Consider the following 22,566-nt stretch of genomic DNA (forward strand, 5'->3'; position numbering starts at 1 on the left):
ACTGTTGCCAAAAATGTGTATGCCACTGATTGTGTAGAATGCCTATGCACAAACACTTAGTTTAGTTTCATGTATTTTGTGTTGTGTTCTCTGAGCTTCACATTAAAATAATGACAATAAAAGAACATTGTTTTTGACACCTTTTGTTTGAAAAACAAGACAAAACAAAACAACAAACAAAAAAACCTTGAATATGTTAACAATTATTTGGACCTGTATTTATACATCTGTTCAATCTGAATGATCCAAATTTTAGTAGACACTTTGTTTCACTTTAACTTTACTAATGAACGGTAGATACAAAACCGAATTATTCTTCTCTTAGAGCTTCTTGGTTAACGTTAGTACTTTTATTTTGAAATTAAATTGACAGTGATTTACTTCACTGTTGTTGCTGATTTCACAGATAGTGACAGAATTTTCCCGGGATATTTGGGAATTAGGCCTGTCTGAGGTAAAAAGTTTTTTTTAGCTAGCTATGATTTTAAATGTGGAGTTTGTTTTATTCCACTTGCTCAAAAAATGATCAGTGTTTAAAGTTGTTAGCTTACAAGTTAGCTTGTTCATTTTATTTTACGGCTGGCCTGAAAATTTACAAGCATAGCATTAGCATAGCATAGCATAGCATTAGCATAGCATAGCATAGCATTAGCATAGCATTAGCATAGCATTAGCAAGGTAACTTGGTAAGTACAATAACAAATTTTATACGTGTGTGTGTATAATAGTTTATACAATTGTTCACATTAACTATCAACGTGATTCAATAAATAAAATTAATAATACATTTGTGTTATTTGACATATAATGGTATTCAGGTCTGTGTGAATTCTTTTTTTAATTAGACGTCTATTCTGGTGATTTATTAATAAATTGCAGCTGGTACAAAGCTAACAGCTAACATGCTTTTGATCAAGAAACTGTATAAAGCTGAGCTGTGAGGCTGTTCCATGAATTATAAGAATGAAGTGTTAGAGATGTGGCAGCTTGAGGAGGAAGGTGATGGTTACAGTCTTGATATATGGTGTTATTGACACATACATGTCTACCTTCATCAGAGCATCCTGAGGTGGAAGAGAGGACACCGGTGTGATGCCACCTGTTTCAGAAGACACAGAGTTGGTGCAGGATGGGAAACTGAACCGGGCAGATTGCTTGTGTCCCATCTGCCTGGAGATTTTCCTGGAGCCTGTCACACTGCCGTGCTCTCATACGTTCTGTAAACCCTGCTTTCTGGAGACTGTGGACAAAGCCAATATATGCTGTCCTCTCTGCCGAAAGCGTGTCTCTACATGGGCAAGACTCAATGGCAGGAACAAGACGTTAGTGAACGCAGAGCTGTGGAGACGAATACAGGACACTTTCCCTACACAGTGCCAGCGCCGATTAAGCGGCGTCGATGAAGAGGAAGATGTCAACAGTAAATTCTCGATTTTAAGATTATTAGAAATGAAGAAATATTACTCTATATCATCTTTTGTTAATTCCGTCCAAGAAACACCTCAGTCGGTATCTTTCTGTTAAAAAGTCACGTTAATCTTCACGGTTTTTGTTATTTCCAGTACTAACAGAATGATAAATACTCATTCATGGTTTTATAATTAGCTGATTTGCAGAGCATGTGTCACAGCAGAATAAATTAAGATGTGTAAAGATATGGACCAAATATAGGAAATGTTTGTGTGTAAGGATAATGAGTCAAACCTAATCATAATCTAAGGTTATACACATTTTATTTGTATTACCTGTAACGCGATTTGGTACTGCATCCACACGGCGATCTAATACTCAGACAGAACTGAATTTTAAGAATTATACAAGTCTGAATTCTCATTAACCCATGTTTTTTTCCCCTCCTGTCTACCCACAGTGTTTATATCAAAGCCCAAGGTCAGTCTGCCAGGTGAACTCAGGCAAGAGTATGAGGAGGAGGTTAACAAGGTGAGAGAATTATTCTTACTTTATAGATATCAGAGACTAGTATTGTGTATGTAGGGAGTAACATAGTCCAGATTGTGCTCTTAAATAAAAATAATGCTTTTCACACAAAAAATGAGACTTCAATAAATATATTTTACTTTGTTAATCATTGTTTTGAAAATCCATTTATTAGTCTTAAATTGTGCTCAGAGTCTGGCCAACAATTTCCCGTAGATGAGTTTTTTCCATAGAAACAATTAACTTATTAAAAGACTAATAATATTATTATTTTAGCTACTGTCCAAGTCATGCTTTATGATCTTAAGAATATCTATCTATATATGTGGAGGGTGTCATTTATTCATTTTGCCAACTGTAAAAGTAAATGTGTATATTAAATCATTTTGCTCATCACTGTCAAGACACTTGCTGAGAATAATCACATATTTTCTTGTGCCACATGCTGTGAACAGATTGTTTTCTAGCAAGGTTCTAGTGAGAATTGTGAAGCAAACAAAACAGCATCGTTCCTATAAAACAATTTAGCTGCCTGTGAAAACTTACACAACAGTTCAGTTAAGCTACTAATAGACAGTACTTAATTAACTGTTTATTTAATATGTTGTCTTTTAAAAATGGTAAAGATTTGACACAAGCCTCAGCATATGCTAGTTATGGCATGTGGAATATTTGAATACTTTGCTTCTGTAAAGCAATATTTATTCAAGAAACTTTGGTTCTTCATCATTTACCCTGTTCTTATTCCTTCAGTTTGTAGAAGAGAAGCGAGCTCTGGAGGAGGCAGAGAGGAGGGCCAGTGAGGAATACATCCAACGCCTGCTGGCTGAGGAAGAAGATCGAGTGGAAGAGGAGAGGAGGAGACAGGAAGAGAGACAGCTGGAGGATGACGAGAAATTAGCAAGATTGCTCAGTGAAGAATTGGTGGGTGTCCGAACAGTCTTGCACTGTTATTCTTTGAAGAGAAATTTTGTTTTTCTAAAGCAACATCCAGCTTCTGTCACTCAGAGGATTTTCAGTTATCACCACGATTTTTGAAGCTACAATCATTATCCTGCATTTGTGCATAGATCTTAGCCTCATCCTGCTTTCACAATTTATTTTCTTTACACTGTGAGTGAAAGAAGTACTTGCTAAAGCAGCAATATAAGGCTTCAATTTAAAGTTACTAAATAAATGTAACCTCAAAAATAACTAAACCTAATGTTTTTTGTGAACGATAGACATGTTAGATCGTTAACCATCCACCTGCATGCTAATCCCCATGGTAAAATCTGTAAAACTGCATTGTCAAGCCTCGGTTGCTAATCTGAACACCAAAGACCTATAATGTGATGGCATGAATAGCATGTGAAGCAATAATGCCTGCTTTTGATGATGTACAGACATGAAAACTAAAAAATATATATCAATGTTGTATCATTACAGAACTCAAATCCAGTTTTGGAAACTCGGAAACACATTAAAGTGAATGATGCCAAGAAAAAGAAATCTGACATGGGGCATATTGAGAGGTGAATAATTCAGTTGTAAAGGGCTGTTACATTTGAACTTGCATGTTTTTATCATTCATTTTATTCCTTGTGTTATGATGAATCAATTTTGTGAAATTGGTATGCTTTTATCTAAGTCAGTTATGTTAATTGTTCTTCAGATATCTGTGCCAAGTGCCTTACACACCGCCACACCGTGAGACCACACAATCCTCCACTCTTTTGGACAATAAGGTGCTTATGGCACTTAAATGACTTTAAATGTTTGTCTTCAAATAAATATGTACAAATATGTCTAGTCAGTAGAAAAATATTTATATTCCACTTTTTTCCACAATTTTTTCAGGAGAACATTCTGAGCCCTCCAACCTCTATAGATCCCTCCAGCATTGAACTGCATTGCTTGGACTCCAGTAGTAAACCTTCTACATCAAGCTCAGACTCAGACACTTGTAAACAACTCTTCGACACTTCTTACAGAAGCACCGTTTATTCCAAGAGGAAGAGTGTAGATGGTGAACAGCCTGAACCTGGTGTCTGTAAGAAGCCCTGTAACTTCCCTCCTTCTCCTGTTGGTTCTGTTCTCCTGCATGCTGAGCAGGAGGAGGATTTGAGGATTCGGATGCTGCAGGAGGAGGAGGACAGAAGGCTGGCGCTTCGCCTGCAGAGGGAGCTGAACCGAGAGATCGCTGTAGACCGCAGAAAAGGCTCTGCTAATGGGTATCTACTAAGAGAGAAAAGCATCCCTTCGTCCAGCAATAGTACAAGTCCAGATGAGGAGAACAAGATGGAGAAAGCCTGTATTCCACATTCCTCAGGACAAGAGGTAGATGGACATAAAGCGAAGAGAGTCAGCAACCAGGTTGAGTCGAAAACTTCTAGGAAATGTGCGGTTTCCACCCAACTGTCTCCTTCTTCAGCATCGTCAATGCAGAAGAGCAGAAAGCAAGCTACCCTTACTGAAATGTTCCCCAGCCTGGGCAGCTAAGCCAGCTCTCTAAACATCTCAGTCCTATATTGCCTTTTCCTTACATGTTTATCAGCTTTGCACACCTCCTCCCATATTTAGACTTTTTTTTGGAGAACAGGTTGAAGGATGAGGTAGAGCATAATACACAAAGATTGCTTCAATGTTATCCTGAAACTTTAACCTTCAGTTATGAAAGTTGACACATTACGTGATAAAACTGTTTATTACTGCAAAAAAGAATTTTGTTGCATGTTTCTATTTTTCTAAAGATAGTTTGAGTTCATTTATTTTTAAGGAATAAAAATAGTTGTGAAAATATTTGGCCTTTTTCGTATTATGCTGATGGAAAGGAAAGCAATAATTCCTTGCAGTCTAACTACATTATCTTTAAGATATTTCTCATATTCTTGACTCTGTAAGAAACAACGGCTTCACTTTACCACATGACATTCCTGTCAAAATAATTATATATTACAATTAATATAGAAATTACACAAAAGAGGCTTTAGACGAATCTGTCTGTTTCATTTATTGCAAAAAAAAAAAATAAATGTAATGTTGAAGAATGTATCAGATTCTGTAATAATGAACAGATACTTGTATATTCCGAAGTTTCTTTCAAAGAACAATATTCCTAGAGAACACTGGTACCGTGGGAAATAGTTTCCTTTCCAACGAAATGCCTTATTGTGACAAACAACCCTGCATTATATCTTTTTCCCTGAGAAGACATCTCATGACATCATATATTATAGTGTGTCACTTTCAGTAATGGGCAATAAAATATGTGACCATTTATGACCTGGTGCTTTCAGTAAATAGGACAGGTCTTAATGATCTACCGTTATGTTGTGTGTGTGTGTGTACTGTATGTGTGTGTGTGTGTGTGTGTATATATATATATATATATATATATATATATATATATAAAATATAGTGTTATAGTTATATTTAGAAATATAAAAGTATTTACAGGTTGTTTCATCTATCTGCACAATAACAGAAGTGATCATTTTTATCTCAAATGTCATTTTAAGCTCAAGTGCCTGCTTGAAACTTAATAAATGTCACCAGTGTCTTGCACTGAATCAGGATGGAACAGAAGACCACCCTGTTTCCAGTCCTGTTTGCCCAGAACAGGAATCTGAGGCTACAGCAGGCTCAGGCTCAAAACTGTACAACTGAAGACTGGAAAAACATAATCTAGTCTTTTTCTAATCTTTTTATACACACATGGCTGTTCTGTTTTGCTTCTTATTGCTTCTTATTTCAAGAGACACATTAAGCGTGTATTCAGCAAGCTAATTTTTATTTAAAAAACAAGATGTTATTTTGTTGGCCATATGTTTGTCTTTACGTTTAAGCATTTGGCAGGTTCCATTATCCAGAGCAAGGTACATTTTTATCTTATTTATTTAATGGAGCGGTTGACTGTTAGAGGCAGTGTTAGCTACAGTAGGTGGTCCTTTGTTTCAAATGCAGGATCAGTAGTCCAACACTGTAACCCCTGAGCTACCACGGCCCTGTTTGAATTTCACATAAGACTTCTGTGAAATGGGACATGAATTAATCATCTTGGTGCCACTGAGATTTTAAACTTGATGGAAAAATCTTCTGGATTTCTTTCTTTTCTTGATTAAAATGTTTTATTCAAGTTGGCAGGAATCCACAAATTTGTATCTTCCAGGGTCGATGATCCTCCAGTTCCTGGATAGCCTTGTTAAGGGAACAAGTAGGTGAGAATGGGGATTGTTCAGATGACTGAACAATACATCAGAGAGTGATGGTTTTCTCTCTCTTCATGGGGGCTTTGTGAGTTTGATCGATCAATATGTTTTTATTTTTTTTTATCTTTTTTTTTAATCTTTATATATATATATATATATATATATATATATATATATATATATATATATATATATATATTTAAAAGACGTTCTTAAAGTAGAAAAAAAAAAAGATCCTATTCAGACACAGCTAAAGTGGGAAGGATTTTGGGTTGGAACTATTGGCAAATATTTATTGTAATATATATAATAATATATAAATATTCCAGCTGGTTAACATAACACAGAGTACAGCTGATTATATAGAACATCTTTTTTTATTCTGTGCTGTAACTCTAACAGGGCAAAAACATGAGAAACATGATTAGTCATTCAGAATAATGTATTTCTTAAGTCCATTCCCAAAAGCAAGAACATAGTATTGCGGTAATACCAAAAAATGTACAAAAATTGTGTAACTAATACCCAAAAATAGTACTTCATGAATTCCTTTTTGTTTAGACGTAATATCCGTCTGTTCTAACCAGTTAAAAACATCTCCAAGAAATTTTAAGAAATGGTTTAACCAATAAAAAACAAGTTAACAAAAGTGATGTCAAGCCAAGTACAAGTTAATTGGACTTCCATGAAGTAAGAATATTATTTGACGTTAATGTTCCTAGAATTGTCCTGGTCAGAAGTAGTCAGATCTAACTGCTAGTTAGTGTTTCTTTCTGTATTAGAAATGTCTGTCTGTGTAGGAAATAATACCTTATCACTTACATTGTAGTTAAATTTCTCTCAGCTTGTCATGATTTAAAAGTATGAGGAAACTCACATGAACAAAAACTTCAGACACTGGAAACTCATAAATATTAATTAAACTTTTCCTCTCAGAAAACTACTTCATACTATCACAATCGATAACGTACTACCGTATTTTTCGTATAATATATGGCTAAAATATAAAATAGTTTAGTCAATAACTCTGAGCTAAACGCTCAGAATTATTGACTCGGGAAATTCGAATCTGTGAATATGTGGCCAACTTCCCGCTCCTTCAATTCTCTCCAGCCCTGGAAAGCTGATCCTATATTATCACGGTTTATTATCACTACTCAGTTTCCTGAAAAATTTCTTAAACATCGGAGACCCTACCTTTAACTCCGACACCGAAGGAGATGACTTCAGTGGTTTCAGTGCACAGGAGGAGGAAGATTGTGACCAATGACTTTCTTGGTAGGCTACTGTTTACTGATAATTTTTAATTTTTTTGTTACAAGCCGAGTTTCGTTAAAGCCTATTTATTTTTGTAACAAGCTGTGTTTCTTTAAAGCCTGTGTAAAGTTAATTTGTTTCAATGTACCTGTAGGCACCTGCGGCTTATAGACATGTGCGGCTTATTTATGTTCAAAATGATAATTTTTTTAAAATTCAGTGTGTGCGGCTTATATTCAGGTGCGCTTAATAGTCTGGTATATACCGATATATAGAATTGATAATATATATATTTTATAAAATCATTGTTATACAATAATAAATATTGCTGATATAAAGGTTACAAATATGTTAACAATATAGAAGTTTACAAAAAGGTTTTGTAATATTTCTTCTTGCCACATCCAGTGATTGAGTCACAGACACACGGTAGTGAGTTGCACTCCTAACCACCAAATGTCACAGGATCTCGTGTCCACTGTGGGCTTAATGAGCAAAACCACAGTCATGATGCTGTTGCATTAAGGCACACAAACAAATCTATATCACCAGCAAGATACCACGATAACAAAGCTGTCATTGTTTTCAAGTAAGCATAGAAGGAGAGGATCTTGGCTTAATTAGTTTGTTTTTAGAATATCAGCAAGATATCAGCAAGATTTTTTACTGTTTCATTTGAAGTTTCTCAAAAGAAAACAAACATAACCATCAATATAAACAATGAAAAGAACAAGGATAGGTAGTATATAAATGGCAAGATTCATTGATACCTAAAACCATTGGTCTTTAGTCCAAAGGTTTGTAGACATTGAGCATCACCTCTGCATGTGATACATTTTTAAACATATCATTCCAGGTTTATTCACTTCTTCGTGTTTATAATAACCCCCAGTTTTCCACCAGATTTTGGACACAGCTTCTTCACAGTGTCATACTGCAACAGCCTCTTAGTTCCAGTGAAGGGAAGTTTTAATGCTCCAACATTACAAAGCTGTTCTAATAATTGTATGCTTTAAACCTTGCAGCAACAGTTTTGGGAAGAAGCACATATGTGTTTAATAAATGTGCACATTATTTGCCATAACCTGAAAAAATGATTCAGTATGTTGATGATTCAGTATCCAGATGACTTTTATTATCATCATCACAAATCTGTCTAAATTTGTTTTATCCTTTGCCTTTCTTTTGAATCATTTCACTCATTTATTTTAATCGATAGAAACAAAAATACATGTAAAAAGAGTTGGTTTGCCTCAATCATACACCATGTGAGAGTTAGTTTAAATTTAATAGTAATAATTTATTGCAAAATAAAGGAATTGAATCTTACCAAACTGTGTCGCCATTAACATAATTGTTAATGCATGCCTTTAATTTCAGCTGTTTAGCCTTCTAATAGGAAGTGCTATAATATTCATCCTCCTTACTATAAGATACTGTATTTCATCTAGGATGAAGGTTGTTATGGTTTTGCCTATTGGTTCAATAAAGCCAGTCTTTTCCAAGACATATGAAATGTTTACATTTTCTTTACACATTGTTTGCTAAAATAAATGTTGTTCATTAGAAGAGAGTGTATGAGCAACTGGCATCGGTTAATAATAACCAAAATTAACCCATTGCAATTTTATCCCATTAGTACGTAGCAATGCATACTATAGTTAGTGAAAGACTACACATGGGTAACATAATATTACTGTAAAATCACAGCTGTAATTGTACAGATGTTTATCCATTTTTTCATCTTCTGTAATCACTTAATCCTGGTCAGGTCATGTTGAATACTTGGAATACTGTGAGACAGAAATAAAATTACATGGATCAGATGCCAGGCCAATGCAGGGCACGAGACACATGCATTTACACCTACTGGCATGTTTTTAGGAGGTGGAAATGAACTGGAAACCCCTAGAAACCCACATGGATGAAGGGACGACATGCAAAAGTCTAAACAGACCCAAAGTCAGGACGGAACCGAGCACGTTGGAGTTATGAGGCTCTAGTATTTATACTACTTCTAATATTGTATCTTTAATACAGTCAATTTTTATCAAATGTATACAACTTTAACCAATGTAAAATAGCCAAAATAACCATACAATAAAATCTAGATGCAGGATGTAGTGTTGCAAACAGTAGTTAGCTTTACCTCTGATTTAACTTGTTGCCTTGACTCTGGATTGCTGATATTAATTAATTCATGATGTTTCATCAAATGTTTGAGAAGAAATTATTTAAGACTTTTCTCTTAGTAAGTCTGTGCTGCCTTTATAAGAGATGATATGGTATATAGTTGTATCAGTGTTATTGTAGCTAGACAGTGAGAGCACTTGCTAGTTACAGTTATAGAATTCTGTTTGCTAGAGTTTATTTTGCCATTACTGAAATTTTTAAAATTACTGTCCGACCAGCTGTAACGATTTTTGAGATTTTTTTAAGTTTTATATGGATTTGAACATTTTAATATATATAAAATACATGTATATAATTATAATATACAATAATATATTGTATTATAATTCCAATTGTTCCAATAAAATGTGTGAAAATGAAATTCATATGCGTATGCTATAACCTGTGTAGATTATTCTAGTTCTAATGTCTAAAATCTAAACAAATCAGTTATTGACCATATATGTATAGAACAACAATTCAGAGATTTCCTCAAACGTGAGTCTGTGTGTCAGACAAAGAGGAAGAAAAAATCAGCTGTAAATGACGGTGCTCCCTTGACGGTTCCTCATCCTGATATACTTAGGACACCTCTCTCTCTGGATTTCTCACACACTCCTGTTAACCAAACACAACGCTTGCTCTCTCCACCCTGTGACACACAACTAGCTTTCTACTTCTCTGGTACAGGTAAAGACTTTCTTTTCTTTTATCCATTCAGTTGACTTTGAATCCTTCCTGTGTGGTCTTGGCATTACATTATTAAGTGTTTCATCCTCTTATAGCACACTAAATGAATTAGTTGACAGTTATGCATGCTACAGGTTCGGGAGTTTGGGTGTTGTGCTGCAAAAGATGTTTTAGTGCTTCCTTGCTGAAAGTGTTTATAAAACACTTGAATTTTACCTCAGGTGATGAATTAGACTTGATGCTGATAATCAAAGTGCAAACTTATCGTAATCACTGTAATCTAACAGATTTTACAGTTATGTTTTTCCATACATAGATTAGATTATTAAGGTAGAGGCAGGTGAGCTGTCTTTCAGTGGAACTGGAATGAAATCTTTAGATGTAAAAAAACATGGGTATACTCATCTGGAGGGTATTCCACACAAACTCTCAAATCTGACCTGAACCCTTGTTTACTGTTCAGGGCAATAATAATCCATGAAACAATGAAATCTAAAACCTAACACTCCCAACGAAACTTGTACAAAGGGCTTTCTGCCTAATCACAAAGTCATGGACATGTTTGAGACATATGCACATACGTATACAAGTGAACATGTTTTTAAAATATGGACCATTTGTGTGAGTCTTTGTTTTGGATGAAAATTGTGCAGTTTTGGTATGTAATTAAGTTTCATGGTATTTTCATGTGCATCCAGGTTCATTGCAGTGCAAAGATGTGTTCCATCTGCAGCTCAAAATATCTGCCTGTGGTCATGATTCTTCTGGCAGTAGTGAGCACGCTGGCCAATCTGCTCCTGCTTTTCCCTGGATTCACTTATAAATACCTGTTGGAAAATAATATTACTCCAGAGGCAACATGGTGCACAGGAATATGGGCTTCTGGATTTGTAGTAAGTGCTGCACATTTGTGTATTTAAAATAATACAACGTGAACTCTTAAGTCTAACTACAGCTATGAAAGATTCTGTGTAGGTGCAAATTCAGAATAGGAATAATAGTTCTGTATCCACAGTTTAAGAGGATTGAGCCATTCTTGATCTTATAGCATCACATTCTGTGCAGACATTCACCTGTGTGATTAGTGGTTTAAGTATGTGTCCTATGTGTCATGTGCTAGTTCTGTCTGTCTGATTGGTCAGCTCTCTTTTATAAACCAGACTGCATGTGTCTATGTTGTGTGTGTGCGTGTTTATTTTTGTCAGGCGCTTGTGGCTATTCGTGGCTTTGGATCAAATGATACAAAAAAAGGATGCTGTCAGTTCAGAGCAAATGTAAGTTAAGTGCATAATAATAATAATAATAATAATAATAATAATAATAATAATAATAATAATAATAATAATAATTTGAGTATTTCCTGGACTAAATTTCATGTCAATCATTTGACTAGAATGTAAAATCTACAGGCAATGAATGAGTGCTATGACAAACTGCAGTATAGAAATCAATGAAAATATTGACAGGTTCTGCTGACTGTCTAAGCAGAATTCACTGTGTGTCATTTCAACACAAATTGCTAACATGGTAGTTTGATTTATTTTTTTTTTATAGATGCTGTGCCGAGTAGCCTACGCAGTTGTGGCTTTGGTTTTTGCCGGCCTCTGTTTCCAGTTCAACAGTACGGGACTGACAAGAGGACCATTGTGTCTGCACAACGGAACTGAGGGTCTTAAGTGGGACAGACCCCTGAGACTTATGAATCTGGAGTAAGTCTCCATATGTCTCCTTGTAGTCTTACATATTGGACGTTACACTGAGATGATGAAATGGTTATTTTTAAACTTTGCATATTTTATATCATCAGCATTGCAAAGGGGAAGGTTATTTTTATAACAAGAGGCAAGAGTTCATAGTGGACCTCAATGGGGGAATTTTCTTTTCCGGTGGTTTACTAAAATGGACGTTTTAGCACTTCCTCTTTTAGTGTTATGAATCACAACTAGACAAGACATGTGACTTGTCTTAACTTGACATAACAGTATTTTGTGTAGGTAAAGCATTTGTGTGGTGTGTTATGTGGGGGTTGGGGCATGGGTGTAGGTATGGGTATGTGAGCTATGTATGTGCTTACATTTCTGTTTCTGTGGGAATTTTATAGTGCAAAAAGTTATCTGTATGAGCCAGAGAGATGGGCCTCTGCCTGTGAGGAGCCTCATGATGTTATAGTGTGGAACATTGTCCTGTTCGCTACCATCATGGCAGTCAATGGACTTCAGGCTATATTCTGTGTTGTGCAGATCCTTAGTGCTGTACACGGTGCGATATTTGGACCTGGAAAGAACAAGGTAAAGTCAATTTTGTTATTCTGAGTTATGTAATAGCAAAAAAACTGGTGGACACAAAATATCAGAAGTATCTCTAATTATAATATTAGGTTAGGAAACATTAAAATGAGGCCATCCCTCACTACTACCCTCTCAGCTGTACTGTCATCAGAACTGTACCACATCACATGTACTTATTGGCCGGTTATACAATAGCTGTGAAGAAAGGCTGGGATTATAATAACTCTCCGCAAATGGGGAACAAAAAGGTTTGAGAAGCGCTGGAATAGACATATAAGAAACGACCCGTTTAAAATTCTAAATAAATGCCTGTTGCTGTTGATGGATCATCTATTAAACTACAAGGCATTCAGATCACAACACATCGTTAATTTAGGAATTACTTGTTAAAGGACTGGAGAAACATAACATAAGAACATAAATAATTACTTTCACAACATTTTTTTCTTAGGTTATTCATGCTTGAAGAACCCAAAGGACTGTTTTAATCCCTGAAACTGATTGTATGCACCTTTACTTTTCAATGGCTGAAGAGCCTACACAATTATTGTGTATAGTTCCTGCGTGCAGCACTTTGCAGAGAGACGCAGACTTTCTTAGCTGGTGCTCTCAAGGTGCAACCCAGGGCACAACACCAGCGGAGAAGAGCTCAAAATTTTTTATGTACATCTTTGATCTTGGAATTTTCTGTTTTCAGTGCATAAGTTTAAGTGTTTCAGTACTTCAGTATCTCCACTTCAGTGTAGATAAAATACAGTTGCATTTTCATTGCTTTACCAGTCTGAAATGGTTTGAGCTGAACTTGTTTTCCTGTTACAATACCCTAGAGGTCGCTGTAGCTGCACTATTTTTGCTTTTACTCAGTACAAGGTTGGAGAAAGCAGAAAATAGAAATCTATGTGTAAGTAAAAAATTGTTATTTACCTTTGCATTCTTGCAAGTATTTAATTATGATGTACTTTTCTATTTTGCTGTGATTTTAAATTATTTATGATCATATTATTTTATTTATATTTGTAATCATATAGATGCACAATATACTAATTTGGATATTATATTATGCAAATGTATTTATTCAATGTATTTAATATGACTTACTGACCCATAATTGTTTTGTGCAAAAATATTAATAAAGATATTTACAGAATAAAATCACTTATTTTTTTATTATGTCTGCTTAATATATGTGCATATTTCTAAGAAGGCATTGTGATAATGAATAAAATGCTTGAGCAATATATTATTTAAATACGTAAATAGATTAATGAAATAAATTAAGAAATCTATAATGAAACGTGTTGCCTATAATGCATTGTATTGTGATTTGCCATAATGTATGCACAAGTTATGTAAATGTAAGCAGTCACTGCAAACTGTGCATTTTTATTTTGTAATTTTTATTGTGCCTTACAGTACATGTTTAGAAAGATTTAGAGATTATAGGCAAACACTTTAAGGACAAAGTCAAGCCATATAACTTAAACAATAATAAATGGAATCTTGTACATGACATTTCATTTCAAGTAATTTAAAAATGAATAAGAATAATAACCAAAACTCAATGAACACACAAAGAACATACACATATACTAAAGTCCACCCACATGAAGTTAATTGGTGTAAGCGTAGAGGATGCTGAGGACAGAGTTAGGTGGAAATAGATGATTCACTGTGGTGACCCCTAACAGGAAAAGCTGAAAGTAGAAGAAGAAGAAGAAGAAGAAGAAGCAGAAGAAACAGTCAAGAAAACTAAGAATAACTATGTAGTGCATGCCAGGCTTACAAACTCCATTTATTAGGCTTTGAGCTGGATACTTAGCAGGAGAATTTATATTAATCATGCAGTAGTTACAGCATTAATGCTTTGGAGTTGATAAATATTTGATATTTCTGACTCCAACAAGTCACTCTAGCTTAATATAACTCTCCAAAGCCCTGTTGTTGACACACTATTGCTTTTGAAAGTTGATTATTTGAACAAGGTGAATCCCTAAGGACTTTATTGTCAGGATGCAGTTCATAAATTTAGTCTGTTTGATGTGTCTTCTTTACATCCTGCTTTGTTTGAGCTTGTTTTACTCTTGTTTTCCCCTAGGATGTCTTTGTCATATAGTTCCTCTCTGTCCTCTGTATTTCCTGACCATGCACACACACACACACACACACACACACACATTTGCAACTTGTACTGTATAACTGCAAGCATCTTCCATTTACATTATAAATGCTGCTATTTCATTCTATGCTACACCTAGTGATAATCCTAAACTTAATCTCAATAATCTAAAGGATTATTTTAATGTAAATATTTTTTCAATGAAATAAAAACTGCAAAAAAAGCAATTCTCCAGAATAGCAGCCAGCCAAATATCCCCCACAAGGCCCGCATGTGCAAGGACATGTGCGCACACATACACAAGCAAAACGCCCACATGCACGTATGCGTTTGTGCACACACACACACACACACACACACACACACACACACACACACACACACACACACACACACACACACACACACACACACAACATGGTGAACAGCTGAAGACATAATTTTAAATTGTCTACAATCAGTAACCTGAATTTACTGATTCCTGTTCATTGCTAACAGGATTAAAGTTTAGTAGTTAGTTCTTTATGAGATTCTTCACTGATAAAATTGAAAGTATCAGGAACAAAATAGTGAATGTTGAATCCATGACAGCATCTACACTCACAACTACAGTGCTTTACAAATATAGGACAGGAAGAGCTAGATAAACTTATTAATACAGCTAAATCAACACCATGTTTGTTAGATCCCATTCCAACTAAATTACTGAAAGAAGTGTTATATACAGCTGGTGAGCCTCTTCTTAATATTATTAACTCCTCGTTATCTTTAGGTCACGTCCCTAAATCCTACAAGTTGGCAATTGTTAGGCCCTTCATTAAGAAAGATAATTTATATCCTAACATACTATCGAATTACAGACCTATTTCAAACCTTTTGTTTATGTCTATAATATAGACATCTATAAAATATAGAAAAGGTTGCGTCTGTTCACCTATGCTTTCAGTCAGGTTTCAGGCCCCATCATAGCACAGAACCTGCACTTGTTATAGTTACAAATTACTTGTTCTTAGCTTCAAACCAAGACTGCATGTTAATATTAGTTCTACTTGATCTTAGTGCTGCATTCGACACTACAGATCACAACATTCTCCAACACCGCTTACAAAATTACACAGGTATTCAGGGACAGGCATTAAGATGGTTTAGATCCTACCTGTCTGATCGATACCAATTTGTAGATGTAAATGGAGAATTCTCTAGTTTATTGCCAGTTAATCATGGGGTTTAAGGACCTCTGCTTTTCTCAGTATACATGCTTTCCTTGGGAAACTTCATTAGAAGGCATGGGACTATTGACCTGTAATTTTCTATTGTTAAATTCTGATAGGACAGAAATACTACTTATCGGTCCAAAAAACAGAAGCTCTCACAATTCAACTTTTATTTAGAGGGATGTACTGTTACTACTAGCTTGACAGTGAAAGACCTGGGTGTTATATTTGACAGCAACTTGTCATATCGCCAATATTACATAAACAGCCTTCTTCCACCTTAGAAATATTGCCAAGCTAAGAAATATCCTATCTGAATCTGATGCATTTATGACCTCCAGACTGGACTATTGTAATGCATTACTAGGTGGTTGACCTGCATCTTCAATAAATAGGCTACAGTACAAATTGCAGCTGCCAGAGTTCTTACCAGGACAAGAAAATATGATCATATACTGTAAGCCCAATTTTATTATCTCTACACTGGCTACCTGTTCAGTTTAGAATTGATTACAAACTGCTCCTACTTACATACAAGGTTCTAAATGGTTTAGCTCCCACGCTCTCTGAGATTACAAAACTCAGGACCTCTGGTTGGTCCCAGAATATCAAAATCTACTGAAGGCAGTAGCGTTTTTGTATTTAGCTCCCAAACTTTGAAATAGCCTTCCTGACAGTGTTTAGGGTTCAGACACACTTTCCCAGATTAAATGTTTACAGTTGACTTTACTTTACAGCTCAAACCAACTAGCCATTTTCCTCTGACCTCTCTCATCAACAAAGCATTCCCACCTGCAGAACTGCCTCTGACTGGATGTTTTTTTGCTTTTTTTTGTCTCTCTAAAGACTGTTGTGCACGGAAATTCCCCTAACTGAAACTTCTTATCTGCAACATAACTGCATGAATGAGCAGAGGTTCACGTTTGTTCCTAGTGAAGTGGCCAATGAGTGTATCTTTCATATTTGCATTAAAATGCTTTTAGGTCTGTTAATCTTTCAATTAAGAATAAGCAAAAAGGTTACTGATCACATATTTATAGCATTCACATATGTGTATTTAGAGCATGAGAAGGGCCATTTGTAATGATGAGAAATAATGTCTTGAACTGAAATGACACTTGTTCTTCAAGCCACAAGTCTTGACATATTTCCAGTGAATGTCTTTCCATGTTGGTTGCTGTAGTGTCAAGCTAGACTGGCCAGGCCTCAAGACTAATTACTGAAAAGTTTGAAATTTTGAATCCTTAAAGTGACTTTTAAACCTCACCTGCTCAGTGCAATTATATGTCATGTATGTATATTTAGATAAAAGGAGAGATGGCATTTTAAAGTATGTCTATTTAACCTTTGTCTATGTGTATAGGCAATAAAAGATCACCATTACTATATTTTACTTAATACATAATAATTTGGAGATTCAGAAACAGGAAGTACTTGAGGTCATTACAGTCATGGGAAAACAGACAGAGTTTGTCTACATATTTTTTTGAATTTAGATGGAATGTAGCCAAGAACACTAAAAGGAGTGAATACTAACATATTTGTAAGAGGATCACATGAGGAGGTAGAAGTGTGTTGAACCCTGGATATAAAAATGTTCTACTGTTGAGACAGCAACAAAAAGTTCACAAAACTAGACTGTCATCAATGACATCAAAATGCTTCATTCATTACTTTAATTCTTCATCAGTTTGCCAACACTCACATTGTTCGAATGCAGGACAGAAATTCTAGCAAGGACAACCCTTAGTCTGTCTGGAATATGGAGAGAGTTTAATAATAGTAAGAAACCCAGGCTGCAAGCAATGTGTTCGTGTCCAACAGGTGTATTAGCACTTAATTAATCCTCTTGAGCTCCCTAAAGCTGTAAGGCACCAATATTGTTCCATTGTGCCATCTATAGTGATCATTGTATCATAGCAACATAACATTTACCACAATCTTTATTTGAAAATGCAGTGTTTTCAGTTCCATCCGGTGTTATCAAACAGATCTAGTCAGCAAAGTTGTCCATGACATTTATACCACAATTGCATCATAGCTGCAAAGTGTTGCAAGTCATAAACAAGATTACCAGTAAATACTTTTTTATATCCAGAATACTAACAGTACTGTTGGTTATTTTGATATATTGATTACTGTGAGTTTGTATGTGAGATTGGACAACTGCCTGCATCTACTAGATGGTTTTATTCCTTCTGTTATAAATAGACTTTCAAAGCTCATTTTATATGTAATCAGCAATCAGCATAGACCTTTTCTAAACTGCAACTAATACACAGTTTCCAAAAAAGCAAATTGTTTTGGATAACACTCTGAACAGCTGTGTACTGTTTCACTGGACACTTTCCTCTGATGATGTGCTGCATTATACATTCATTTCTTTTTAGTAATCTCGGTCTAAAAATCAACAACAGCAATATTTGCAACTTCAGCTATAACCAAAATGGTCTCCTGACTCCTGACAAATCCGTTCTGAGGAAGTTCTAACCAGCCTTTGATGACATAGCGATTTTGAATCACAGCTTGCATTTACTGTATCAACAAAGAGTTAATAATACTAGTAGCCATACAGACTGGTGTACGTGGCTTCAGGTGTCTTTAAATGTTCAGAACTTACAGGAAGGAAACAGAATGACAGAAATGACAGGACTTTTCATTCTTCTTTAGCCCCTAATGAACGTTAGCCACCACAAAATCCCACTGAGCACTGCAGGGAACATCTCTGATAAAAGAGAGACAGACAGTAAAGTTTGTGGGAAATGTTTCCAAATTGAGCAAAGATGGAGCAGGCAGCTGGAAACGACTGGAGAATGTTTGTGTTTTCTTTAGGCTGAAGAGCTCACAACAGGGATTACAGAAGAGGATATAGAAGTAAAACAGCAAGCTCCGAAGACTATTCCTGTATGTTTTTCATTTGTGAAAGCGTTATTGTACTCACTGGTGCTGTTTATAAGCAGAGTCCACCCACATTGGGCCAAAGACATTATCTGCCATCGATTACTTCCTGCCTCATACTCTTTCCACTGAATCTTACTAGGTGTTTGTATGCTTGCTTGTTTACAGCTCTCAAGGTTGGTATAATTTTTATTATCATTTGGAATATCCAAATAATTTGATTGTTTGTTTTGTATGGTGACAACAGTGTGTGAATAGGGAGGGGGCAATAATTGATTGAGGCAATGATACAAAATAACACCTTGCTTTATTCTTAAAATCACAGACTAACTTTTGTTATCAAAGTATTAAATTAGAGCCCCAACCTATATTGTAGTGCTTATAAATTCTAAATCAAATAAAGAATATTAATTCTATTTTTTAACTGTTTAAAGTATGTTTGTATAATATAGTTATGTTCCTTTGGATATGGATTAGTTTACATACAAAGCTATTGAAAATACAATGGTCAGGCAACTCTGTTTGAATGTAATTCATTTGCATTTATGAATGGCTTATCGCCATTTGAATTTTGCATGATCTGGCAGTGATAACATTCAGAGGCTGAATGTGAAGTTTATTGCTTGAAGCCATACTATTTATACCCATAAGCCATATTTATTATACTAAAAGATTTGACATTTCTGACAAAATTTCCAAAATTCAGTGTTCCTGTAACAACATAAACATTGACTAAATCCTGTCCAAATGATTTTTAACATATCTCTTATGTTTATGTTTCCTCATCTGTCAGCAGCTTCCTTCTTAAGGGAGCTTAATAACAAAATTCCACATTAAATGGGTTAAGTAGTAATATGTAAACACAAGTAAACAAACAAAAGCTAAGCTAAGACTATGCTGTGACTACAAACATAATCCTTTCTATTACACACAGAAAGCCTTTTAAAACTTTGTCCTTGAAGATTTTTTCATTCACAGTACAGTGTTATGGAGTACATGTGTTTCTTTGTCACTGCATACTGTAATTTCTCTTGGTAAAGTAGTATTATAAGACTTAAATATTAAAAAGGTTGTGAGACATGGAGAAACACGAAGCAAAACTCTCATTGTCATCAGTGTTCAGTGCAATGTGTCATGAGTCATGAATGTTCAGTGCAAAAGTGTTTACAGGAAAAGCTTTAATGACTTAACTTTTTTACCAAAATGATAAAAAGAAAATGTGCTGTATATGTGGTTGCTACTGCAAAAAATAAAAAATAAGAGTGAAAGGTGAATGGTATAAGTCTTGTGGTATTTTTCAGGTATGAACTACAGCAATTACACTCTGCCCCCGAGCAGTGTGGGGCTTCCAGGTAGAAACGACACAAACTCCAGCAGTGTATTTACACATGAGGTGCTCCCAGTGCTCTATGCTCTGATCTGTGCCATTGGACTGATTTTGAATGGCTTTGCAGCATGGATCTTCTTCCGAGTACCCAGCACCTCAGGCCTGGTGGTGTACTTGAAAAACATCCTGGTGGCTGATCTTCTCATGCTTTTCTCCTTCCCTTGGCGTGTGGTCAAAGACCGAGGCTTGGGTGGATCTTACCTGGAACTGGTGGTCTGCCGCTACACAGCTGTGTTCTTTTATATAGGCATGTATACCGGCATCATCTTCATGAGCCTCATCAGCCTGGAGCGCTATATCAAGATTGTGCATGCGTCCTCATGCTCAGCTTGGCCTTGCTCTTTATGGGTCTCCTCTTTCCTGCAGCAGGTAATTGTGGCCAGATGTCTGGTGCTTCTGTCCTGGGCACTGATGCTACTCTGCATGCTTCCCAACACACTGCTGACTAACAAGCCTGCTGTAGAGGGCAGCTCCTGCATGGACCTAAAGAGTGAGCTCGGACGACAATGGCATAAAGTCTCTGCCCATTGTGCTGTGGGTATCTTCTGGGTGACACTTGTACTCATGACTTTCTGCTACTTTTCCATATCCTGCCAGGTGTACCGCTCTTACCAAAGAGTAAAGAAGGGAAGGAGCAAAGCAAAACAGAAGTCTAATCAAAGTATTTTCAGCTTGCTGGCAGTGTTTTTTTTCTGCTTTGTGCCATATCATGTTTGCAGAGTACCATACACTATGAGCCAGAGTTTCAACACCAGTCTTAGCGCTCAAACCCAATTCCAGCTCTTCCAGGCAAAAGAGGTCACATTGTTTATGGCCTCATTTAATGTGTGTCTAGACCCTCTGGTGTACTTCCTTATGTGCAAAGCATTTCGAGAGTTGTTTCTGCAAAAGCTGTCAACTTCAGAGACTATTAATGGGATACCATCTGTTACCCACAGAGTAAGCACCAGCAATTTGTAGAGAAGAAATGGAAACAGAAACAAGATCTGAAGGTTGTGAGATCCCCAAGTGGTTGCAGTGGGTCAATCACAAACCAAAAACAAAATGGGCACATGAACAGTGTTGTGTGTTCCAGTTTCTGTCTCATTTTGCAAAGCTATGGTGTCCAAAAGGAGAAGCCAAAACCAAATAATTTCATCACTAAAAGGTCACAACAATTACCCAAAAATGTTTTTTTTTTACTCTCATGAGCATTATCAGACTCAATACTGTAAAACTCATAAAAGCTGGGACATCTGTACAATTTTGTAACCCAAAATGTGTGTTTAAATGATAAATATAATTCTGCTGTAGAAAGAAATGTGTATTGAATGAAACTTTTTTTTTACTATTTTTTTACATGTATATTCACAAACACAATATTTATGTTTTAAACAATTCAATAAATACATATGAATAACATAATTACATAATTTGGGTAAGTTTTCATTCTTCATAAAGCTTCAGACTAACCACCCATGCAATCATTCATGTACTGAGGGCTGTTGAATGTCAAGGTAGTGATATTCACTCTCAGTGCCACATTGATTTCAGGGTGGATCCTGTGCTCAAGTTACTATTTGTGTGGACTATCTTCTGTGCTACTGTATATTCCTAGCACCTCATAAAAACCTCAATCAAATCAATCAAATCAAATTTTATTTGTCACATACACATACATACGGAGTACAACATGCAGTGAAATGCTTTTTGCATCTGTCCGGTATTCAAACATAAGGAATGCAATTAAGGATAAAAAATATAACCAAAATGAGATAGATAAATAAAAAAGTATAAACTATATAAAAAAATATATATATAATATTAAAATATGAAAATATAGTGAAAAATAATGTATATACATATACATAAATATAATAAATGCGTATGGTTTTAATTATTGTCCTTAAAGTGTCCATGAGCAGTATGGTGTGTATAAGGTGTATAAAGTGGTACTGTGCTGTGCAAGTCCAGAGTTAAAGTGACAGCACAGAGTTAAAGTGTCATAGTGCAAAAAAGGTGTGCAGAAAAAACAGTGTAGGGTAGATGTCCAGTACTAGATCCAGATCCTGGGTGTTTCCTGGTTTAAACTCCAAATGGCCTGCAGAAAGAAGCTTCTCCTCATTCTCTCTGTATTTGCATTCAAGGAGTGGAAGCTTTTCTCTGAACGCAACAAAGAAAAGAGTAGTAGGTGCCAGTAGGTGGATTGGCTAAGGTAAATTGACCCTAGGTATAAGTGTTTGAATGTGTGTGAATGTTAATTTCCTCAAGGAGTTCAGGTGGTTCTCTGTGGTTGGTTTTTGAAATGATCTGAATGGTGGGGAAGTCAAAAGGAAGTCATTGCCTGTCATAATTGTTTAAACTGACTATTAATGTACAGACTTCCTGAAATATCTAGTAGTAACAAGCTGGGTTTTAGCAGTTTATTATTTATGAC

General features: G+C 35.6%; 3 protein-coding genes across 4 annotated transcripts; all 3 read left to right on the plus strand.

The window, feature by feature from the left end:
• The first annotated feature begins 396 nt into the window (after positions 1–396).
• Positions 397–5,200, plus strand: rnf168 (ring finger protein 168). Its single transcript, XM_060888604.1, has 7 exons — positions 397–454; positions 1,059–1,420; positions 1,871–1,941; positions 2,692–2,862; positions 3,367–3,452; positions 3,593–3,665; positions 3,778–5,200. The coding sequence occupies exons 2-7, from the start codon at positions 1,093–1,095 to the stop codon at positions 4,417–4,419; spliced, it is 1,371 nt and encodes a 456-aa protein (XP_060744587.1). The 5' UTR covers positions 397–454; positions 1,059–1,092; the 3' UTR covers positions 4,420–5,200.
• Positions 5,201–10,158: 4,958 nt separating this feature from the next.
• Positions 10,159–13,453, plus strand: LOC132858117 (transmembrane 4 L6 family member 5). 2 transcript variants are annotated; one of them, XM_060888332.1, is made up of 6 exons: positions 10,159–10,247; positions 10,946–11,140; positions 11,453–11,521; positions 11,802–11,956; positions 12,349–12,535; positions 12,987–13,453. In XM_060888332.1, exons 2-6 carry the CDS (start codon positions 10,964–10,966, stop codon positions 12,999–13,001), a joined length of 603 nt encoding a protein of 200 aa, XP_060744315.1. In that variant the 5' UTR covers positions 10,159–10,247; positions 10,946–10,963; the 3' UTR covers positions 13,002–13,453. The 2 variants fall into 2 exon arrangements, with proteins under 2 accessions (XP_060744315.1, XP_060744317.1); XM_060888334.1 differs by having other exon boundaries at positions 10,183–10,241.
• Positions 13,454–18,452: 4,999 nt separating this feature from the next.
• Positions 18,453–21,478, plus strand: LOC132858116 (P2Y purinoceptor 14). The gene is made up of 2 exons (XM_060888331.1): positions 18,453–18,939; positions 20,065–21,478. The coding sequence occupies exon 2, from the start codon at positions 20,067–20,069 to the stop codon at positions 21,108–21,110; it is 1,044 nt and encodes a 347-aa protein (XP_060744314.1). The 5' UTR covers positions 18,453–18,939; positions 20,065–20,066; the 3' UTR covers positions 21,111–21,478.
• The last annotated feature ends 1,088 nt before the right edge of the window (positions 21,479–22,566 follow it).

The sequence above is a fragment of the Tachysurus vachellii genome, chromosome 15 (genome assembly GCF_030014155.1).
Source record: "Tachysurus vachellii isolate PV-2020 chromosome 15, HZAU_Pvac_v1, whole genome shotgun sequence".
NCBI lineage: Eukaryota > Metazoa > Chordata > Actinopteri > Siluriformes > Bagridae > Tachysurus > Tachysurus vachellii.

Coding starts and splice junctions, on each gene's coding strand:
- rnf168 (XM_060888604.1), top strand. CDS start 1,093: ATGCCACCTGTTTCAGAAGACACAGAGTTGGTGCAGGATGGGAAACTG. Junction 1,421..1,870: donor TGAAGAGGAAGATGTCAACA/GTAAATTCTCGA, acceptor GTCTACCCACAG/TGTTTATATCAAAGCCCAAG. Junction 1,942..2,691: donor ATGAGGAGGAGGTTAACAAG/GTGAGAGAATTA, acceptor TTATTCCTTCAG/TTTGTAGAAGAGAAGCGAGC.
- LOC132858117 (XM_060888332.1), top strand. CDS start 10,964: ATGTGTTCCATCTGCAGCTCAAAATATCTGCCTGTGGTCATGATTCTT. Junction 11,522..11,801: donor GCTGTCAGTTCAGAGCAAAT/GTAAGTTAAGTG, acceptor TTTTTTTTATAG/ATGCTGTGCCGAGTAGCCTA. Junction 11,957..12,348: donor CTGAGACTTATGAATCTGGA/GTAAGTCTCCAT, acceptor GGAATTTTATAG/TGCAAAAAGTTATCTGTATG.
- LOC132858116 (XM_060888331.1), top strand. CDS start 20,067: ATGAACTACAGCAATTACACTCTGCCCCCGAGCAGTGTGGGGCTTCCA.